We start from the raw sequence: 21,078 nt of genomic DNA, 5'->3' as shown, positions 1-21,078 counted from the left end.
GCCCTGCGAGGAATTATATAACCGGATCTATTTTTTTGTTTCCTAAAGCTGGATTCGGAACTATTTTGTGTTTTCTACCGTCGCGTGACTGCATCGGGAATGCTTTTGATTTAATAGTGCAGGAAACGACTTCGCAGAGAACAATGAGACGGCAAGTACTGTTGTTACTCTCGGTGCTGTGTCTCAGCTACGTGCTCGGGCAGGTCAGCTATTCCATTCCCGAAGAAATGTCGAAAGGCTCTATCGTTGGTAACATCGCGCATGATTTAGGTTTAGATCTCAAACGGCTGAAATCAGGTAAAGCTCGTGTCTATACGGGAGGCAGCAGAGAATACATCGGGCTGAATAAAGAAAGGGGAGTCCTTGTTATCCAAGAGCGAATAGACAGAGAAGCATTATGTAGAGAGACGACGCCTTGTGCTTTACATTTCCAGTTAATTCTGGAAAATCCAATGGAACTGTTTCGTATTACGGTGGAGATCACCGACATAAATGATAATACCCCCACTTTTACAAACGCAGAAAAACGCTTTGAAATCAGCGAGTCCGCTGTAATAGGATCGAAATTCATTTTAGAAAAAGCTTTTGATTCTGACATTGGGATGAATGGCTTACAGCGATATTCACTCACTCCTACTGATAACTTCATATTAAAACCTGGAAATCAGGCAGGGGGCACTAAAAAGGTCGAGATGCTTCTCCAGAAGCCTCTAGATCGAGAAAAGCAGGAGTATATATCACTGCTGTTAACTGCTATAGACGGAGGAGAGCCTCAGATGTCAGGGACAATGCAGATATTTGTCAATATATTAGATGTAAATGATAACGCACCTACATTCGCTAAACCGCTGTATAAAGCAAAACTACTAGAAAACTCCCCCAAAGGCACCAGCGTAACGACTGTAAGTGCATCTGATAAAGACCTCGGCCTGAACGGAGAAATGTCATATCAGATATCTACCAGCGAACGTATTTTATCTGAACTATTTAGGATTAATCCGAAAACTGGTGAAATCACCCTGATTGGTGAAATAGATTTTGAAAAAGCAAAAATGTATGAAGTTGATATTGAAGTTATAGACAGTGGTGGATTCTCTGATTCCACTAAAGTAATGGTTGATGTTATTGATATAAATGATAACAATCCTCACATCAACATTGTGTCCAAATCCGAGTCTATATTAGAGGACTCACCTCCAAACACTGTTATAGCTATGTTAAGTGTAAATGATCCAGATTCAGAGAACAATGGAAACGTAGAGTGTTATATAGATGGACACATCCCCTTCAAGATACAAACTACATTAAATGGATTTTATACTTTAGTGACAGAGGTAGCTTTAGACAGAGAGGTCGCGTCTCAATACAATATAACCGTGACCTGCTCTGATGAGGGAGTGCCCTCCCTCTCCAGCAGCGTCACTCTCACCTTACAGATCTCTGACGTCAACGATAACGCGCCTGTCTTTGAGAGGAGCTCATATGAGGCCTACATTGTAGAAAACAACACACCAGGCCTCTCTATATTCACAGTGAAAGCCAGAGACGCTGACTGGAACCAGAACGCCCGTGTTTCTTACATCCTGGAGGACTCCTCTGTTAACGGAGTGCCGGTCTCCTCATATGTGTCCGTTAGTGCTGATAGTGGAGTCATCCACGCAGTCCGCTCTTTTGACTACGAGCAGATCAAAGACTTCCACTTCCGGGTCAAAGCGCAGGATGGAGGCTCCCCTCCACTCAGTAGCAACGTGACTGTGAAAATACTGATCCAGGACCAGAACGACAACCCTCCTCAGGTTCTGTACCCGGTCCAGTCTGGCGGCTCTCTGGTGGCTGAAATGGTGCCTCGTTCAGCAGATGTGGGCTATCTGGTCACTAAAGTGGTGGCTGTTGATGTGGACTCTGGACAGAATGCCTGGCTCTCCTATAAACTGCAGAAAGCCACCGACAGGGCGCTGTTTGAAGTGGGCTTACAGAATGGAGAAATCAGAACTATCCGCCAAGTCACTGATAAAGATGCTGTGAAACAAAGACTGACTGTTATCGTGGAGGACAACGGGCAGCCCTCTCGTTCAGCTACAGTCATTGTGAACGTGGCGGTGGCGGACAGCTTCCCTGAAGTTCTGTCTGAGTTCACTGACTTTACACAGGACAAGGAGTACAATGCCAACCTGACTTTTTACTTAGTGTTGGCTTTGGCTGTAGTCTCCTTCCTCTTCATCACGTGTTTAGTGGTTATTATATCAGTGAAGATCTACAGATGGAGACAGTCTCGCATCCTGTATCACTCCAGTCTCCCTGTGATTCCATATTATCCACCACGTTACTCAGACACTTTGGGGACAGGGACTCTCCAACACGTGTACAATTACGAGGTGTGCAGGACCACCGACTCCAGAAAGAGTGACTGTAAGTTCGGCAGAGCCGGTAGTCAGAACGTGCTGATAATGGACCCCAGTTCTACAGGGACGATGCAGCGGATACAGAGTGAAAAGAGCATCCTGGATGAACCAGACTCTCCTCTAGAGGTTGGTCATTTTGGTTAATTTAAGTTTTAACCTATTTGCAATTTGTCTCTGACTGATATATGCCAAACTAGGCACCATCCATATCTAGCCTGCAATCAGCACCATGGACAGAGGCACTAGTGCCTCAGGCACTTTTTCCTTTTTCTGTTTTAATCACTTAATAATTTTGCCCATGTCAATTTTTTTAGTGTTTGTCAGGTTTGTGTCTGCAGGTTTTGCTGGTGCTGGACAGTATTTTTCTTTAGTTATTACATAATGTATGGATTGACAGATTTTAACTTAATATTAATGAATGAACTGTGAATCAGAGTTCTGATTACGGTATAAGCTTTATTAGTTGACTATCTGTCATCATATTATATCTATCGATCCATCTCTATCTGTCTATCTCTCTTTCTCTCTCGTTCTCTCTCTTTCTTACATACATTTACAAAACATGTGGCAGGATTTACAAATATTTGACGTCTACATGGTACTCAATTGACTGTCACTAATCGTCCATCTATAACTTAATAGTATTTGCTTTCCGCTGTGTCATAAATGGATATATGAACAGTTTTTGACCAAGGAATGAGATACCCCTCCCCTGATTATATAGGTATGCATTTGTTTTATCCGCTATTTGATTGGCTTTCATCCTGGGATGTATAAGAAATGTAAACTCTCGAGTCCAGTCTTCCAACTGGCGTTTCTTGTAGTTCAGTACTGTGTACTCTTAGGGCCGCTGTTGGCCAGTGTGTTGATGTTTCACGGTGGATATAAAAAGAAACCTCCCCATAATGATGTTATGAGAGAGAAAGACAGACACGGTCAACGTCGGCGCACATTTAAACAACGACAGCGCAAACGTCCTTTTTACCGGTGCGAAGGATTTTGGAGTGAGACATTACCGACGTTTTTTTATGAACTATAATGGACCATAAATATCCGGGCATCGTGGAATATAATTCGTCCCGTTAAATTTCGAAAGGAAAATGTCGGGCAGAACAATGAGACGGCAAGTACTCTTGTTTTCCTTGGTCCTTCATCTCAGCTCAGTGCTCGGTCAAGTCAGCTACTCTATCCATGAAGAAATGCCGAGCGGCTCTGTCGTCGGTCATATTGCTCAAGATTTGGGTTTAGATATAAAGCGACTGAAATCAGGGAAGGCTCGCGTTTATACAGGAGACAGTGCGGGATACATCGAGCTAAATAAAGAACGAGGAGTCCTCCTCGTCAAAGACAGAATAGACAGAGAGTCGATTTGTAGACAGACTACACCTTGTGCTTTGCATTTCCAGATAATTTTGGAGAACCCCATGGAGTTCTACAGCATCACAGTCGAGATTACAGATATAAATGACAATCCTCCTACTTTTGAAAAGAATGAAGTAAATTTTAAAATCAGCGAATCTGCTGTACTTGGAGCGAAATTTGTTTTAGACAGAGCAATTGATTTTGATGTCGGTAAAAATAGTCTTCAAAAATACGATCTTAAACCTGCCGATAATTTTGTATTGAAACGGGAAAGCCACAGTGATGGAACAGAAAAAGTGGAAATGGTTTTGCAGAAGCCTCTTGACAGAGAGAAGGAGGAGGCGATCTCTTTGGTTTTAACAGCTTTTGATGGAGGAGAGCCGCAAATGTCAGGAACCATTCGGATTTTCATCACGGTGTTGGATGTCAATGATAACGCTCCTGTATTTACGCAGTCCACCTACACCGCCACCGTTTTTGAAAATTCCCCTGAAGGAACAATTATCACCACAGTTAGTGCGTCAGATGCAGATTATGGAACGAATGGTAGAATAAAATATTCAATCGCAAACAGTTTGGATAAAGCCCATTCACTGTTTCAGATAAACGAAGACAGCGGTGAAATTAGATTGATTGGAAATATTGATTATGAAAATGCACGGAATTACCATATTAACATACGCGCAAGTGATGACGGTGGACTTACAGATTCATGTAAAGTCATAGTTGAAGTAGTGGATGTGAACGACAACAAGCCGACGATTAATATAATGTCAAAATCAAACGTAATAACTGAGCACTCTAAACCGAGCACTGTTGTAGCAATGATGAACGTTCAAGACCCGGATTCAAATGAAAACGGTAAAGTTCACTGTTATATCGATGATAGCACTCCTTTGACTATAATGTCGACCTCGAATAATTTCTATAGTTTAGTGACAGACAGCGATCTAGACAGGGAGACAGCCTCTGAATACAATATAACTGTGACGTGCTCTGATGAGGGAGTGCCCTCCCTCTCCAGCAGCGTCACTCTCACCATACAGATCTCTGACGTCAACGATAACGCGCCTGTCTTTGAGAGGGGCTCATATGAGGCCTACATTGTAGAAAACAACACACCAGGCCTCTCTATATTCACAGTGAAAGCCAGAGACGCTGACTGGAACCAGAACGCCCGTGTTTCTTACATCCTGGAGGACTCCTCTGTTAACGGAGTGCCGGTCTCCTCATATGTGTCCGTTAGTGCTGATAGTGGAGTCATCCACGCAGTCCGCTCTTTTGACTACGAGCAGATCAAAGACTTCCACTTCCGGGTCAAAGCGCAGGATGGAGGCTCCCCTCCACTCAGTAGCAACGTGACTGTGAAAATACTGATCCAGGACCAGAACGACAACCCTCCTCAGGTTCTGTACCCGGTCCAGTCTGGAGGCTCTCTGGTGGCTGAAATGGTGCCTCGTTCAGCAGATGTGGGCTATCTGGTCACTAAAGTGGTGGCTGTTGATGTGGACTCTGGACAGAATGCCTGGCTCTCCTATAAACTGCAGAAAGCCACCGACAGGGCGCTGTTTGAAGTGGGCTTACAGAATGGAGAAATCAGAACTATCCGCCAAGTCACTGATAAAGATGCTGTGAAACAAAGACTGACTGTTATCGTGGAGGACAACGGGCAGCCCTCTCGTTCAGCTACAGTCATTGTGAACGTGGCGGTGGCGGACAGCTTCCCTGAAGTTCTGTCTGAGTTCACTGACTTTACACAGGACAAGGAGTACAATGACAACCTGACTTTTTACTTAGTGTTGGCTTTGGCTGTAGTCTCCTTCCTCTTCATCACGTGTTTAGTGGTTATTATATCAGTGAAGATCTACAGATGGAGACAGTCTCGCATCCTGTATCACTCCAGTCTCCCTGTGATTCCATATTATCCACCACGTTACTCAGACACTTTGGGGACAGGGACTCTCCAACACGTGTACAATTACGAGGTGTGCAGGACGACCGACTCCAGAAAGAGCGACTGTAAGTTCGGCAGAGCCGGTAGTCAGAACGTGCTGATAATGGACCCCAGTTCTACAGGGACGATGCAGCGGATACAGAGTGAAAAGAGCATCCTGGATGAACCTGACTCTCCTCTAGAGGTTAGAATGTCATGCATACACCAACTACTTCAACTTTTGAAATCATGATGTACATTTGTATTTAAGTAACTAAAGTAGCATATTGTTTGATACTAAACCCTTCTACTTATTTCTTTTGGTGATACACTGCTACAGTAGTCGATTTTAGTGATTTGTGGATAGTCCTGCTCCTTGTTCAATTTCTTTGTGATTAGACTTTCATCCTAATGAGGAAACTTTCATATATTAACTAAAACTCACATCACAGACTTCTACCATATACTTACTGAGACTAGTGTTACGGCTGGAACGTAACACTAGCCATATAATATTCCACTGTTCCTGGCACTACTTATCAGTGTAATAATAATAATATTGATAAGTAATAATATTCATGATAATAACACCACTTATAACGTTTCTGTTTTTTATCCACCTAAACTTCTCATCCCCATTGCTGTTTGGTGTAATGAACAGAAAGGGCCGCTATTGGACAGAGTGTGGCAGTCTTCGATAGGGCTGGAAACTGTACCTCCCCCTTAGAATGTGACATGGTAGACAATAAAACAGCCTCTATCCGCCGGTCCTCGCTGAAATGGAAAACTGTTCACGGTCATGGAACGCTGTTATTTTTTGTTGATCGTTTCCTTGAGATTCCTTCGGAAATTTTAACTGAATACGTATGGATTACAGTTTTATTTTTTAAAAACGAGAACAGATTACAAGGACAAAACAATGAGACGGCAAGTACTGTTGTTCATCTCCGTTCTCTCTCTCACCGCGGCGTCCGGGCAAGTTAGCTACTCCATTCCAGAGGAAATGGAGAAAGGGTCATTGGTCTGTAATTTAGCGCAGGATTTAGGTTTGGATTTTAAAAGGCTCAAATCTGGCAGAGCTCGTATTCATTCGGGAGACAGCGCGGAATATATCGAGCTGAACAGAGACAAAGGTGTCCTCCTTATCAGGGAGAGAATAGACAGGGAAACGCTGTGTGGAGAAACGACACCCTGCGCTTTACATTTACAGATGATTTTAGAAAATCCGATGGAATTGTTTCGCATAACAATAGAAATCACGGACATCAACGACAACGCTCCAAGCTTTGCGTCGAGCGAGAAACGTTTTGAAATTAGCGAGTCAGCGGTTATTGGATCTAAATTTGTTTTGGAGAAAGCCATCGATGCTGATATTGGTGTTAATGATCTCGAAAGATATTCGCTTCATCCAACAGATAACTTTGCATTAAAACTAGAGAATCAAGCAGACGGAGGTAAAAAGGTTGAAATGGTTCTACAGAAGCCTCTAGATAGAGAGCACCAGGATCAGATATCATTATTATTAACTGCCATAGATGGCGGACAGCCGCGAATGTCTGGTACAATGCAGATAACCGTTAACGTGTTGGATGTAAACGACAATGCGCCGGTTTTCACGGAGTCAGTATACAAGGCAACAATAACCGAGAATTCCCCGAGAGGAACCAGTGTTATTAAAGTCAGAGCATCTGACAAAGATGGAGGCACGAATGGAGAAATATCATATGCAATTTCAAATAGCAAACGTCGATTGTCCGACCTATTTCAGATAGATAGAAAAACAGGCGAGGTTGTCGTGATCGGTGAGCTAGATTATGAAAAGGCGAAGCTCTATCAAATAGATATCGAGGCTACAGATAACGGAGGACTCTCTGATTCCAGTAAGATACTAGTTGATATCACTGATGTCAATGACAACAGTCCTCAGTTGAAAATACTCTCTAAATCAGACACCATTTCAGAAGACTCTCCGGAGAATACTGTAATCGTTATGCTGAGCGTAAATGATCCCGACTCTGAGAGGAATGGGGCGGTGAAGTGTAACATTAATGATGACATTCCTTTTAAAATACAAACCACAATGAATGGATTTTATAGTTTAGTTACAGAGGTAGCTTTAGATAGAGAGGTGGCGTCTCAATACAATATAACTGTGACCTGCTCTGATGAGGGAGTGCCCTCCCTCTCCAGCAGCGTCACTCTCACCTTACAGATCTCTGACGTCAACGATAACGCGCCCGTCTTTGAGAGGAGCTCATATGAGGCCTACATTGTAGAAAACAACACACCAGGCCTCTCTATATTCACAGTGAAAGCCAGAGACGCTGACTGGAACCAGAACGCCCGTGTTTCTTACATCCTGGAGGACTCCTCTGTTAACGGAGTGCCGGTCTCCTCATATGTGTCCGTTAGTGCTGATAGTGGAGTCATCCACGCAGTCCGCTCTTTTGACTACGAGCAGATCAAAGACTTCCACTTCCGGGTCAAAGCCCAGGATGGAGGCTCCCCTCCACTCAGTAGCAACGTGACTGTGAAAATACTGATCCAGGACCAGAACGACAACCCTCCTCAGGTTCTGTACCCGGTCCAGTCGGGCGGCTCTCTGGTGGCTGAAATGGTGCCTCGTTCAGCAGATGTGGGCTATCTGGTCACTAAAGTGGTGGCTGTTGATGTGGACTCTGGACAGAATGCCTGGCTCTCCTATAAACTGCAGAAAGCCACCGACAGGGCGCTGTTTGAAGTGGGCTTACAGAATGGAGAAATCAGAACTATCCGCCAAGTCACTGATAAAGATGCTGTGAAACAAAGACTGACTGTTATCGTGGAGGACAACGGGCAGCCCTCTCGTTCAGCTACAGTCATTGTGAACGTGGCGGTGGCGGACAGCTTCCCTGAAGTTCTGTCTGAGTTCACTGACTTTACACAGGACAAGGAGTACAATGACAACCTGACTTTTTACTTAGTGTTGGCTTTGGCTGTAGTCTCCTTCCTCTTCATCACGTGTTTAGTGGTTATTATATCAGTGAAGATCTACAGATGGAGACAGTCTCGCATCCTGTATCACTCCAGTCTCCCTGTGATTCCATATTATCCACCACGTTACTCAGACACTTTGGGGACAGGGACCCTCCAACACGTGTACAATTACGAGGTGTGCAGGACCACCGACTCCAGAAAGAGTGACTGTAAGTTCGGCAGAGCTGGTAGTCAGAACGTGCTGATAATGGACCCCAGTTCTACAGGGACGATGCAGCGGATACAGAGTGAAAAGAGCATCCTGGATGAACCAGACTCTCCTCTGGAGGTTAGAATGTTTCAATTCCCATATTCAAACTCATAAATGTGTTTAATTTAACCGTCCACTGCTATTTACAGCCCATGCCATTTCAGTACCTTGGACAGCGAAAGGACAGCATATCTTGATTTCTCTCTCTCCTTTTATATTTCTCCTTTATCTGAATATATATTATTTGTTATTGGTACTACAGTTATTGATAGCTCATTTTGTATTGGACCAGCAGTTGTTGTCATTCATTTGGGAGAAATGCTGTGATGTTTAGCAACAATATGTCAACAAACCTGCAGCAATCGTGTTCTTAGTATTGGTTTATACAGCGGCCGTGCACGTAACAGCAGAGACAACTGGATTGTATTTCTTGAACCCCGTGTAATTTCATCTTGTGAACTCGGTGGGCCGCTGTTGACCAGCGTCTTGTCGTTAACGTGTATATTTATATACTAGGACATCCTCTCTCTTCTCACAAGAAGGAAGGACTCCGAAGCAAAACGCACAGTCGACGGCGATGAAACCTCATTCGCGGAATATCAAATTGGAATAACAATTCTTGATCAAACACATCCTTCTGCATTTTTTTATTTGCATCGGTGACGCTGATTACAAACGGGTGGAGAACACGTTAGTTTGGTTCGACGAGTGTGTCTGACAGAACAATGAGACGGCAAGTACTGTTGTTTTTCTCGGTCCTGTGTCTCAGTTCGGTGCTCGGCCAGGTCAGCTACTCCATTCCCGAGGAAATGGCCAAAGGCTCCTTGGTCGGTAACATAGCTCAGGATTTAGGGTTAGACGTTAGACGACTACAAGCGGGCAAAGCTCGCATCCACACAGGCGCCAATGCGGAATATATTCAGCTTATCAAGGAAAAGGGACTCCTCGTTATCACACAGAAAATAGACCGTGAAGCTCTGTGTGGCCAGACAACGCCGTGCGCGTTACATTTTCAGATTGCCTTAGAAAGCCCAATCGAAATATTCCCCATTACTGTTGAAATCACAGATATTAATGACAATGCGCCCGTATTCGAAAAAGAAGAGAGACGGTTTGAAATAAGCGAGTCTGCTGTTATCGGCTCTAAATTCATGCTAGAGAAAGCAATAGACGCCGACATAGGACTGAATGGTCTTCAGAGCTATACACTGAAGCCCAATGATAATTTTATGCTTAAATTACATGGTCAGTCTGGTGGCGGTAAAAAGGTGGAAATGATTTTACAGAAACCTCTGGATAGGGAGAAACAGGAGTTTGCATCATTATTGTTAACGGCTATAGATGGAGGAGAACCGCAGAGGTCTGGTGTTATGCAGATTCATATTACCGTATTAGACGCTAATGATAACGCTCCGGTTTTTACGCAAAACGTCTACAAAGCAAGTGTAAAAGAAAACTCCGCCTCGGGAACACTGATTACAAAAGTGAGTGCCTCCGATGCAGACAAAGGTTCTAATGGAGAGGTTAGCTACGTCATTGGAAATAGCATGAGGAGCATTTCAAACTCATTCCACGTTACGGAAGATGGCCAGCTTATATTAAATGGGCCCATTGATTATGAAAAAGCCAAAATATATGAGATTGATATAGAGGCGGTTGACCGCGGTGGTTTATCTGATTCAAGCAAAGTGGTCATTGAGGTAGGAGACATAAATGACAATAGTCCCGTCATCAATATGATTTCATCATCAAATTCAATAGGAGAAGATTTGCGTCCCAACACGGTGGTAGCTGCAATGAGTGTTAATGATCCTGATTCTGAAGAAAACGGGAAGGTCCGATGTACAATTAATAAAAATATACCATTTATGATTACAACGGCATCCAGTAATTTCTATAGCATCGTGACAGACAATGAGTTAGACAGAGAGACCGCGTCTCAATACAACATAACAGTGACCTGCTCTGATGAGGGAGTGCCCTCCCTCTCCAGCAGCGTCACTCTCACCATACAGATCTCTGACGTCAACGATAACGCGCCTGTCTTTGAGAGGAGCTCATATGAGGCCTACATTGTAGAAAACAACACACCAGGCCTCTCTATATTCACAGTGAAAGCCAGAGACGCTGACTGGAACCAGAACGCCCGTGTTTCTTACATCCTGGAGGACTCCTCTGTTAACGGAGTGCCGGTCTCCTCATATGTGTCCGTTAGTGCTGATAGTGGAGTCATCCACGCAGTCCGCTCTTTTGACTACGAGCAGATCAAAGACTTCCACTTCCGCGTCAAAGCGCAGGATGGAGGCTCCCCTCCACTCAGTAGCAACGTGACTGTGAAAATACTGATCCAGGACCAGAACGACAACCCTCCTCAGGTTCTGTACCCGGTCCAGTCTGGTGGCTCTCTGGTGGCTGAAATGGTGCCTCGTTCAGCAGATGTGGGCTATCTGGTCACTAAAGTGGTGGCTGTTGATGTGGACTCTGGACAGAATGCCTGGCTCTCCTATAAACTGCAGAAAGCCACCGACAGGGCGCTGTTTGAAGTGGGCTTACAGAATGGAGAAATCAGAACTATCCGCCAAGTCACTGATAAAGATGCTGTGAAACAAAGACTGACTGTTATCGTGGAGGACAACGGGCAGCCCTCTCGTTCAGCTACAGTCATTGTGAACGTGGCGGTGGCGGACAGCTTCCCTGAAGTTCTGTCTGAGTTCACTGACTTTACACAGGACAAGGAGTACAATGACAACCTGACTTTTTACTTAGTGTTGGCTTTGGCTGTAGTCTCCTTCCTCTTCATCACGTGTTTAGTGGTTATTATATCAGTGAAGATCTACAGATGGAGACAGTCTCGCATCCTGTATCACTCCAGTCTCCCTGTGATTCCATATTATCCACCACGTTACTCAGACACTTTGGGGACAGGGACTCTCCAACACGTGTACAATTACGAGGTGTGCAGGACGACCGACTCCAGAAAGAGTGACTGTAAGTTCGGCAGAGCCGGTAGTCAGAACGTGCTGATAATGGACCCCAGTTCTACAGGGACGATGCAGCGGATACAGAGTGAAAAGAGCATCCTGGATGAACCAGACTCTCCATTAGAGGTTGGTTAATTGCGATATATTTCAGTTTTAAACTGTTTGCATCTCCTATGTAATTCGTTTCTTTGTTGACAATTGCCGCCCATAGTCTCTTTAATCAGCACCATGGACAGAGACATTGTTTGCGACCTCAACCAGCCACTTCTTTATCATTTACCACCATATTTATCATACAATAACTACTTTTTTTTTAAATCAATGTTCTTGATTGACATTTCAACACGATGCGTTTATCATTGTTCTCCTTAATTTGTAAGTTGTTGAGGTCTTTAGAAATATATTTTCACATTTCGACTGGATTCTACGGTTGTTGATCATTTTTTAACGAGGACGACATAGAATTACAAAGTATTTTCAGCTTGTATACGTTATTTTCTAAATCCCCACACCTCTTGCTCTATTACCACATGTGTTCTGCAGTTTTGCTTTCTGAACTCAATGGGCCGCTGTTGCCTCGTGTGTTGCAAGTGTAGTATATTTACAGCAGTACCGCCTCTTCATTTCGCTGTAGAGAGAAAGGACAGGCGCAGATCGCATTGTCTTCGATAGAGGAGCCTTAGTACAAGACACGGAACAACGTCCCTTCTTTTACTACACATTTGAGGATTGTTTTTGCTTTTTTTCTCTCCTTTTAATGCCAGTCCATCTTTCTGGCGGATTTACGAGATTGCGTTTTTTTTCTGCCCGATACAATTTCAAACAATGAGACGGCAAGTACTGTTGTTATTTTCGATGCTCTCTCTGAATTCAGTCCTCGGGCAGGTTAGCTACTCTATTGCGGAGGAAATGGCGAAAGGCTCGTTGGTTGGTAATATCGCTCAGGATTTAGGTTTAGACATCAAACGACTGAGGATGGGCAAGGCTCGTATTTATTCTGGTGACAGCAAAGAATACATCGAGCTGAATAGCGAACGAGGAGTCCTCCTGATTAAAGAGAGAATAGACAGAGAGGCGTTGTGCGGTGACAAGACACCATGTGCTGTGCATTTTCAGATCGTGTTAGAGAATCCTATGGAGTTCTACAGTGTAACGGTTGAAATTACAGACATTAACGATAATTCGCCAACCTTTGAAAAAAACGAAATTAAATTCATAATTAGCGAGTCTGCGGTCGTTGGGGCGAAATTTGATTTGGAAAGAGCTGTTGATTTAGATGTAGGTATAAATAGTCTCCAGAGCTACGTTCTCAAGCCAAGTGATAATTTTTTGCTTAAACTTCACAACCAAGCCGATGGCACAAAGAGTGTTGAGATGGTCTTACAAAAACCTCTGGACAGGGAGAAAGATGAGTTCATGTCTCTGACGTTGACGGCTGTAGATGGAGGAGAGCCACAGATGTCAGGAACAATGCTGATCCTCATCACCGTGTTAGATGCCAATGACAATGCACCTGTTTTAACACAGCCGATATACAAAGGCACTGTAGTCGAAAATGCCGCAAAAGGAACGATCGTGACCACAGTCAGCGCCTCAGATGCTGATCATGGATTAAATGGTATCGTAACATACTCGATTACTAACACGTTAGATGATATCAGAAATATGTTTGAAGTCAACGCGGACAGTGGTGAGGTTAAGTTGATTGGACATTTGGATTATGAAAAGAAACGACATTTTCAGGTCAATGTACGCGCAAGAGATAGCGGGGGGCTAACGGATTCTTGTAAAGTGATGGTCGACGTCGTTGATATAAATGACAATGAGCCAAACATTAAAATCATGTCTAAATCAGCTGTTATATCAGAGAATGCAAACACCAACACAGTCGTTACAATGATAAACATTCAAGACCCAGACTCAGGAGAAAATGGTAAAGTTAATTGTTTTATAAACGACAATATTCCTTTCGTTTTGAAATCGACTTCAGATAACTTCTATAGTTTAGTGACAGACAGTGATCTAGACAGAGAGACAGCCTCTGAGTACAATATAACTGTGACCTGCTCTGATGAGGGAGTGCCCTCCCTCTCCAGCAGCGTCACTCTCACCTTACAGATCTCTGACGTCAACGATAACGCGCCTGTCTTTGAGAGGAGTTCATATGAGGCCTACATTGTAGAAAACAACACACCAGGCCTCTCTATATTCACAGTGAAAGCCAGAGACGCTGACTGGAACCAGAACGCCCGTGTTTCTTACATCCTGGAGGACTCCTCTGTTAACGGAGTGCCGGTCTCCTCATATGTGTCCGTTAGTGCTGATAGTGGAGTCATCCACGCAGTCCGCTCTTTTGACTACGAGCAGATCAAAGACTTCCACTTCCGGGTCAAAGTGCAGGATGGAGGCTCCCCTCCACTCAGTAGCAACGTGACTGTGAAAATACTGATCCAGGACCAGAACGACAACCCTCCTCAGGTTCTGTACCCGGTCCAGTCTGGCAGCTCTCTGGTGGCTGAAATGGTGCCTCGTTCAGCAGATGTGGGCTATCTGGTCACTAAAGTGGTGGCTGTTGATGTGGACTCTGGACAGAATGCCTGGCTCTCCTATAAACTGCAGAAAGCCACCGACAGGGCGCTGTTTGAAGTGGGCTTACAGAATGGAGAAATCAGAACTATCCGCCAAGTCACTGATAAAGATGCTGTGAAACAAAGACTGACTGTTATCGTGGAGGACAACGGGCAGCCCTCTCGTTCAGCTACAGTCATTGTGAACGTGGCGGTGGCGGACAGCTTCCCTGAAGTTCTGTCTGAGTTCACTGACTTTACACAGGACAAGGAGTACAATGACAACCTGACTTTTTACTTAGTGTTGGCTTTGGCTGTAGTCTCCTTCCTCTTCATCACGTGTTTAGTGGTTATTATATCAGTGAAGATCTACAGATGGAGACAGTCTCGCATCCTGTATCACTCCAGTCTCCCTGTGATTCCATATTATCCACCACGTTACTCAGACACTTTGGGGACAGGGACTCTCCAACACGTGTACAATTACGAGGTGTGCAGGACCACCGACTCCAGAAAGAGTGACTGTAAATTCGGCAGAGCCGGTAGTCAGAACGTGCTGATAATGGACCCCAGTTCTACAGGGACGATGCAGCGGATACAGAGTGAAAAGAGCATCCTGGATGAACCAGACTCTCCTCTAGAGGTTAGAAATTGCTAAGTTACTGTTCCTTCATTGAATTAACGCTTTTATATCACTATCATTTACTTTCAGCACCCTGGACAGTGACACATTTGGCCAAAATGAAATCTATGTCTATTTGAATGGCTATTTTATTTTCACGCAGTATATCATTAACAAACATTTGCATCCCATATTACTTATTTAGGCACCATTTGATGTGTGAAGTAGCTGTTTTTCAGTCAATACTACCCACTCTCAGAAGTGTGCTTTTTTTGTCGTTTTGATTCTTCACCAAGGCATATCACTTTTGCACATGTCATGCAATTGTACTGTATGAACTCGGAGTGCCGCTGTTGGCCAGCCTGTTTCTAGATTTACCGCAGACTCATTGTACCTCCCATGTCTTTATTTCGAGCGAGAGAACGAGACAGAAGCAAAGCACATCGTGAGGACTTTACCGGACATACAAGGACTATTTTCTTCAATTTGGCAACATGTTTTAAAACCGACTGAAAAGAAACATCGCAGGGCAGAAATCCAAAAGCCATAGCCTACGTGTTTTACATGGGAATAATGTCTGGCAGAACAATGAGAGGGCAAGTACTGTTGTTTTTCTCGGTCCTCTCTCTCGGCTCGGTGCTTGGACAAGTCACCTACTCCATTCCCGAGGAAATGCCGAAAGGTTCTCTCGTGGGCAACATGGCGAGGGATTTTGGCTTGGATGTTAAAAGACTGAAATCGGGTAAAGCTCGCATTTTTACTCGAGACAGTGACGAATATATTGAGCTGAATAACGAAAGGGGAGTCCTCCTCATCAAAGATAGGATAGACAGAGAGGCGCTCTGTGGACAAACGACGCCTTGTGCTTTGGTTTTTAAGATCATTTTAGAGAATCCCATGGAATTTTACAGCGTAACTATTGAGATCACAGATGTTAATGATAACCCTCCATCCTTCGAAAAGAACGAATTGAAATTTAAAATAAGCGAATCCGCTGTTAGTGGGACTAAATTCATCTTAGATCGCGCAGTTGATCCTGATGTAGGCTCAAATGGACTGCAAACATATAAAATCGAGCCGAAAGATAATTTCGTTGTTAAATTACACGATCAATCAGATGGGACGAAAAACGTTGAAATGGTTTTAGAAAAACCTCTTGATAGAGAAAAGAATGAGCACCTTTCTTTAGTTCTGACGGCGGTGGATGGAGGAGAGCCGCAGATGACAGGGACAATGCAGATTCAAATCACTGTATTAGACGCTAATGACAATGCTCCTGTTTTTACGCAACCTATTTATAAAACGTCTATTAAAGAAAATTCACCAGTAGGAACACTTGTAGTGACAGTTACGGCAACCGATGCAGATCAGGGATCTAATGGAAGAATAATGTATTCAATTTCAAGTATTTTAGATCATGCGCGTGGCTTGTTTGAAGTCAATAATGAAAGTGGTGAAATTCGACTTAAAGGAAATGTTGACTATGAAAAAACTCGAACGTTTCAGATAAATATTCGCGCAAGTGATGATGGAGGATTACCTGACTCTTGTAAAGTGATGATTGACGTCATTGACGTGAATGACAATAAACCCGACATCCATGTATTATCCAAATCAAACGTAATATCAGAAGATGCTAAACTCGGTACTGTTGTGACAATGATCAATATTGAGGACGCAGACGCTGGTGAAAATGGCAAAGTCCAATGTAGTATAAATAATGACATTCCCTTTGTGATGACGTCCACAACCAGTGATTTCTACAGTTTAATTACGGACAGCGAGTTAGACAGAGAGACCGCGTCTCAATACAATATAACTGTGACCTGCTCTGATGAGGGAGTGCCCTCCCTCTCCAGCAGCGTCACTCTCACCTTACAGATCTCTGACGTCAACGATAACGCGCCTGTCTTTGAGAGGAGCTCATATGAGGCCTACATTGTAGAAAACAACACACCAGGCCTCTCTATATTCACAGTGAAAGCCAGAGACGCTGACTGGAACCAGAACGCCCGTGTTTCTTACATCCTGGAGGACTCCTCTGTTAACGGAGTGCCGGTCTCCTCATATGTGTCCGTTAGTGCTGATAGTGGAGTCATCCACGCAGTCCGCTCTTTTGACTACGAGCAGATCAAAGACTTCCACTTCCGGGTCAAAGCGCAGGACGGAGGCTCCCCTCCACTCAGTAGCAACGTGACTGTGAAAATACTGATCCAGGACCAGAACGACAACCCTCCTCAGGTTCTGTACCCGGTCCAGTCTGGAGGCTCTCTGGTGGCTGAAATGGTGCCTCGTTCAGCAGATGTGGGCTATCTGGTCACTAAAGTGGTGGCTGTTGATGTGGACTCTGGACAGAATGCCTGGCTCTCCTATAAACTGCAGAAAGCCACCGACAGGGCGCTGTTTGAAGTGGGCTTACAGAATGGAGAAATCAGAACTATCCGCCAAGTCACTGATAAAGATGCTGTGAAACAAAGACTGACTGTTATCGTGGAGGACAACGGGCAGCCCTCTCGTTCAGCTACAGTCATTGTGAACGTGGCGGTGGCGGACAGCTTCCCTGAAGTTCTGTCTGAGTTCACTGACTTTACACAGGACAAGGAGTACAATGACAACCTGACTTTTTACTTAGTGTTGGCTTTGGCTGTAGTCTCCTTCCTCTTCATCACGTGTTTAGTGGTTATTATATCAGTGAAGATCTACAGATGGAGACAGTCTCGCATCCTGTATCACTCCAGTCTCCCTGTGATTCCATATTATCCACCACGTTACTCAGACACTTTGGGGACAGGGACTCTCCAACACGTGTACAATTACGAGGTGTGCAGGACCACCGACTCCAGAAAGAGTGACTGTAAATTCGGCAGAGCCGGTAGTCAGAACGTGCTGATAATGGACCCCAGTTCTACAGGGACGATGCAGCGGATACAGAGTGAAAAGAGCATCCTGGATGAACCAGACTCTCCTCTAGAGGTTAGAAATTGCTAAGTTACTGTTCCTTCATTGAATTAACGCTTTTATATCACTATCATTTACTTTCAGCACCCTGGACAGTGACACATTTGGCCAAAATGAAATCTATGTCTATTTGAATGGCTATTTTATTTTCACGCAGTATATCATTAACAAACATTTGCATCCCATATTACTTATTTAGGCACCATTTGATGTGTGAAGTAGCTGTTTTTCAGTCAATACTACCCACTCTCAGAAGTGTGCTTTTTTTGTCGTTTTGATTCTTCACCAAGGCATATCACTTTTGCACATGTCATGCAATTGTACTGTATGAACTCGGAGTGCCGCTGTTGGCCAGCCTGTTTCTAGATTTACCGCAGACTCATTGTACCTCCCATGTCTTTATTTCGAGCGAGAGAACGAGACAGAAGCAAAGCACATCGTGAGGACTTTACCGGACATACAAGGACTATTTTCTTCAATTTGGCAACATGTTTTAAAACCGACTGAAAAGAAACATCGCAGGGCAGAAATCCAAAAGCCATAGCCTACGTGTTTTACATGGGAATAATGTCTGGCAGAACAATGAGAGGGCAAGTACTGTTGTTTTTCTCGGTCCTCTCTCTCGGCTCGGTGCTTGGACAAGTCACCTACTCCATTCCCGAGGAAATGCCGAAAGGTTCTCTCGTGGGCAACATGGCGAGGGATTTTGGCTTGGATGTTAAAAGACTGAAATCGGGTAAAGCTCGCATTTTTACTCGAGACAGTGACGAATATATTGAGCTGAATAACGAAAGGGGAGTCCTCCTCATCAAAGATAGGATAGACAGAGAGGCGCTCTGTGGACAAACGACGCCTTGTGCTTTGGTTTTTAAGATCATTTTAGAGAATCCCATGGAATTTTACAGCGTAACTATTGAGATCACAGATGTTAATGATAACCCTCCATCCTTCGAAAAGAACGAATTGAAATTTAAAATAAGCGAATCCGCTGTTAGTGGGACTAAATTCATCTTAGATCGCGCAGTTGATCCTGATGTAGGCTCAAATGGACTGCAAACATATAAAATCGAGCCGAAAGATAATTTCGTTGTTAAATTACACGATCAATCAGATGGGACGAAAAACGTTGAAATGGTTTTAGAAAAACCTCTTGATAGAGAAAAGAATGAGCACCTTTCTTTAGTTCTGACGGCGGTGGATGGAGGAGAGCCGCAGATGACAGGGACAATGCAGATTCAAATCACTGTATTAGACGCTAATGACAATGCTCCTGTTTTTACGCAACCTATTTATAAAACGTCTATTAAAGAAAATTCACCAGTAGGAACACTTGTAGTGACAGTTACGGCAACCGATGCAGATCAGGGATCTAATGGAAGAATAATGTATTCAATTTCAAGTATTTTAGATCATGCGCGTGGCTTGTTTGAAGTCAATAATGAAAGTGGTGAAATTCGACTTAAAGGAAATGTTGACTATGAAAAAACTCGAACGTTTCAGATAAATATTCGCGCAAGTGATGATGGAGGATTACCTGACTCTTGTAAAGTGATGATTGACGTCATTGACGTGAATGACAATAAACCCGACATCCATGTATTATCCAAATCAAACGTAATATCAGAAGATGCTAAACTCGGTACTGTTGTGACAATGATCAATATTGAGGACGCAGACGCTGGTGAAAATGGCAAAGTCCAATGTAGTATAAATAATGACATTCCCTTTGTGATGACGTCCACAACCAGTGATTTCTACAGTTTAATTACGGACAGCGAGTTAGACAGAGAGACCGCGTCTCAATACAATATAACTGTGACCTGCTCTGATGAGGGAGTGCCCTCCCTCTCCAGCAGCGTCACTCTCACCTTACAGATCTCTGACGTCAACGATAACGCGCCTGTCTTTGAGAGGAGCTCATATGAGGCCTACATTGTAGAAAACAACACACCAGGCCTCTCTATATTCACAGTGAAAGCCAGAGACGCTGACTGGAACCAGAACGCCCGTGTTTCTTACATCCTGGAGGACTCCTCTGTTAACGGAGTGCCGGTCTCCTCATATGTGTCCGTTAGTGCTGATAGTGGAGTCATCCACGCAGTCCGCTCTTTTGACTACGAGCAGATCAAAGACTTCCACTTCCGGGTCAAAGCGCAGGACGGAGGCTCCCCTCCACTCAGTAGCAACGTGACTGTGAAAATACTGATCCAGGACCAGAACGACAACCCTCCTCAGGTTCTGTACCCGGTCCAGTCTGGAGGCTCTCTGGTGGCTGAAATGGTGCCTCGTTCAGCAGATGTGGGCTATCTGGTCACTAAAGTGGTGGCTGTTGATGTGGACTCTGGACAGAATGCCTGGCTCTCCTATAAACTGCAGAAAGCCACCGACAGGGCGCTGTTTGAAGTGGGCTTACAGAATGGAGAAATCAGAACTATCCGCCAAGTCACTGATAAAGATGCTGTGAAACAAAGACTGACTGTTATCGTGGAGGACAACGGGCAGCCCTCTCGTTCAGCTACAGTCATTGTGAACGTGGCGGTGGCGGACAGCTTCCCTGAAGTTCTGTCTGAGTTCACTGACTTTACACAGGACAAGGAGTACAATGACAACCTGACTTTTTACTTAGTGTTGGCTTTGGCTGTAGTCTCCTTCCTCTTCATCACGTGTTTAGTGGTTATTATATCAGTGAAGATCTACAGATGGAGACAGTCTCGCATCCTGTATCACTCCAGTCTCCCTGTGATTCCATATTATCCACAACGTTACTCAGACACTTTGGGGACAGGGACTCTCCAACACGTGTACAATTACGAGGTGTGCAGGACGACCGACTCCAGAAAGAGTGACTGTAAGTTCGGCAGAGCCGGTAGTCAGAACGTGCTGATAATGGACCCCAGTTCTACAGGGACGATGCAGCGGATACAGAGTGAAAAGAGCATCCTGGATGAACCAGACTCTCCTCTAGAGGTTAGAAATTGCTAAGTGACTGTTCCTTCATTGAAAACGCGCTTTTATATAATTATCCAT

General features: G+C 44.2%; 2 protein-coding genes and 1 pseudogene across 14 annotated transcripts in view; all 3 read left to right on the top strand.

Annotated features, from left to right (window-relative positions):
• LOC311013232 (protocadherin gamma-C5-like) overlaps positions 1-21,078 on the top strand; it is a gene marked incomplete at its 5' end in the record, with an annotated part of 293,577 nt that overhangs the window by 215,197 nt on the left and 57,302 nt on the right. Inside the window, one exon of one of the 12 annotated variants that reach the window (XM_084009237.1) lies at positions 3,503-5,902. The exons of 9 other annotated variants lie outside the window; for them this stretch is intronic. In XM_084009237.1, the coding sequence (XP_083865363.1) occupies positions 3,503-5,902 (2,400 nt within the window). Of the gene's footprint in view, positions 1-3,502; positions 5,903-6,588; positions 9,002-18,603; positions 21,019-21,078 lie in introns of those variants that run through there. 2 more of the 12 variants (XM_084009238.1, XM_084009258.1) reach the window with 2 other exon arrangements.
• On the top strand, positions 66-2,546 carry LOC311013301 (protocadherin beta-16 pseudogene; annotated as a pseudogene). Its single transcript has one exon. The product of its transcript is annotated as a protocadherin beta-16 pseudogene (transcript).
• On the top strand, positions 9,525-18,081 carry LOC311013300 (uncharacterized protein; the record flags this gene model as incomplete). Its single annotated transcript, XM_084009351.1, has 3 exons — positions 9,525-11,929; positions 13,667-15,013; positions 16,628-18,081. The coding sequence occupies exons 1-3, from the start codon at positions 9,649-9,651 to the stop codon at positions 18,079-18,081; spliced, it is 5,082 nt and encodes a 1,693-aa protein (XP_083865477.1). The 5' UTR covers positions 9,525-9,648.

The sequence above is a fragment of the Eutrigla gurnardus genome (assembly GCF_963514095.1).
Source record: "Eutrigla gurnardus genome assembly, chromosome: 5".
NCBI classification, from domain to species: domain Eukaryota; kingdom Metazoa; phylum Chordata; class Actinopteri; order Perciformes; family Triglidae; genus Eutrigla; species Eutrigla gurnardus.
Note: the sequence above shows the minus strand (reverse complement) of the source record. Positions and strands in the feature narration are given on the sequence as shown.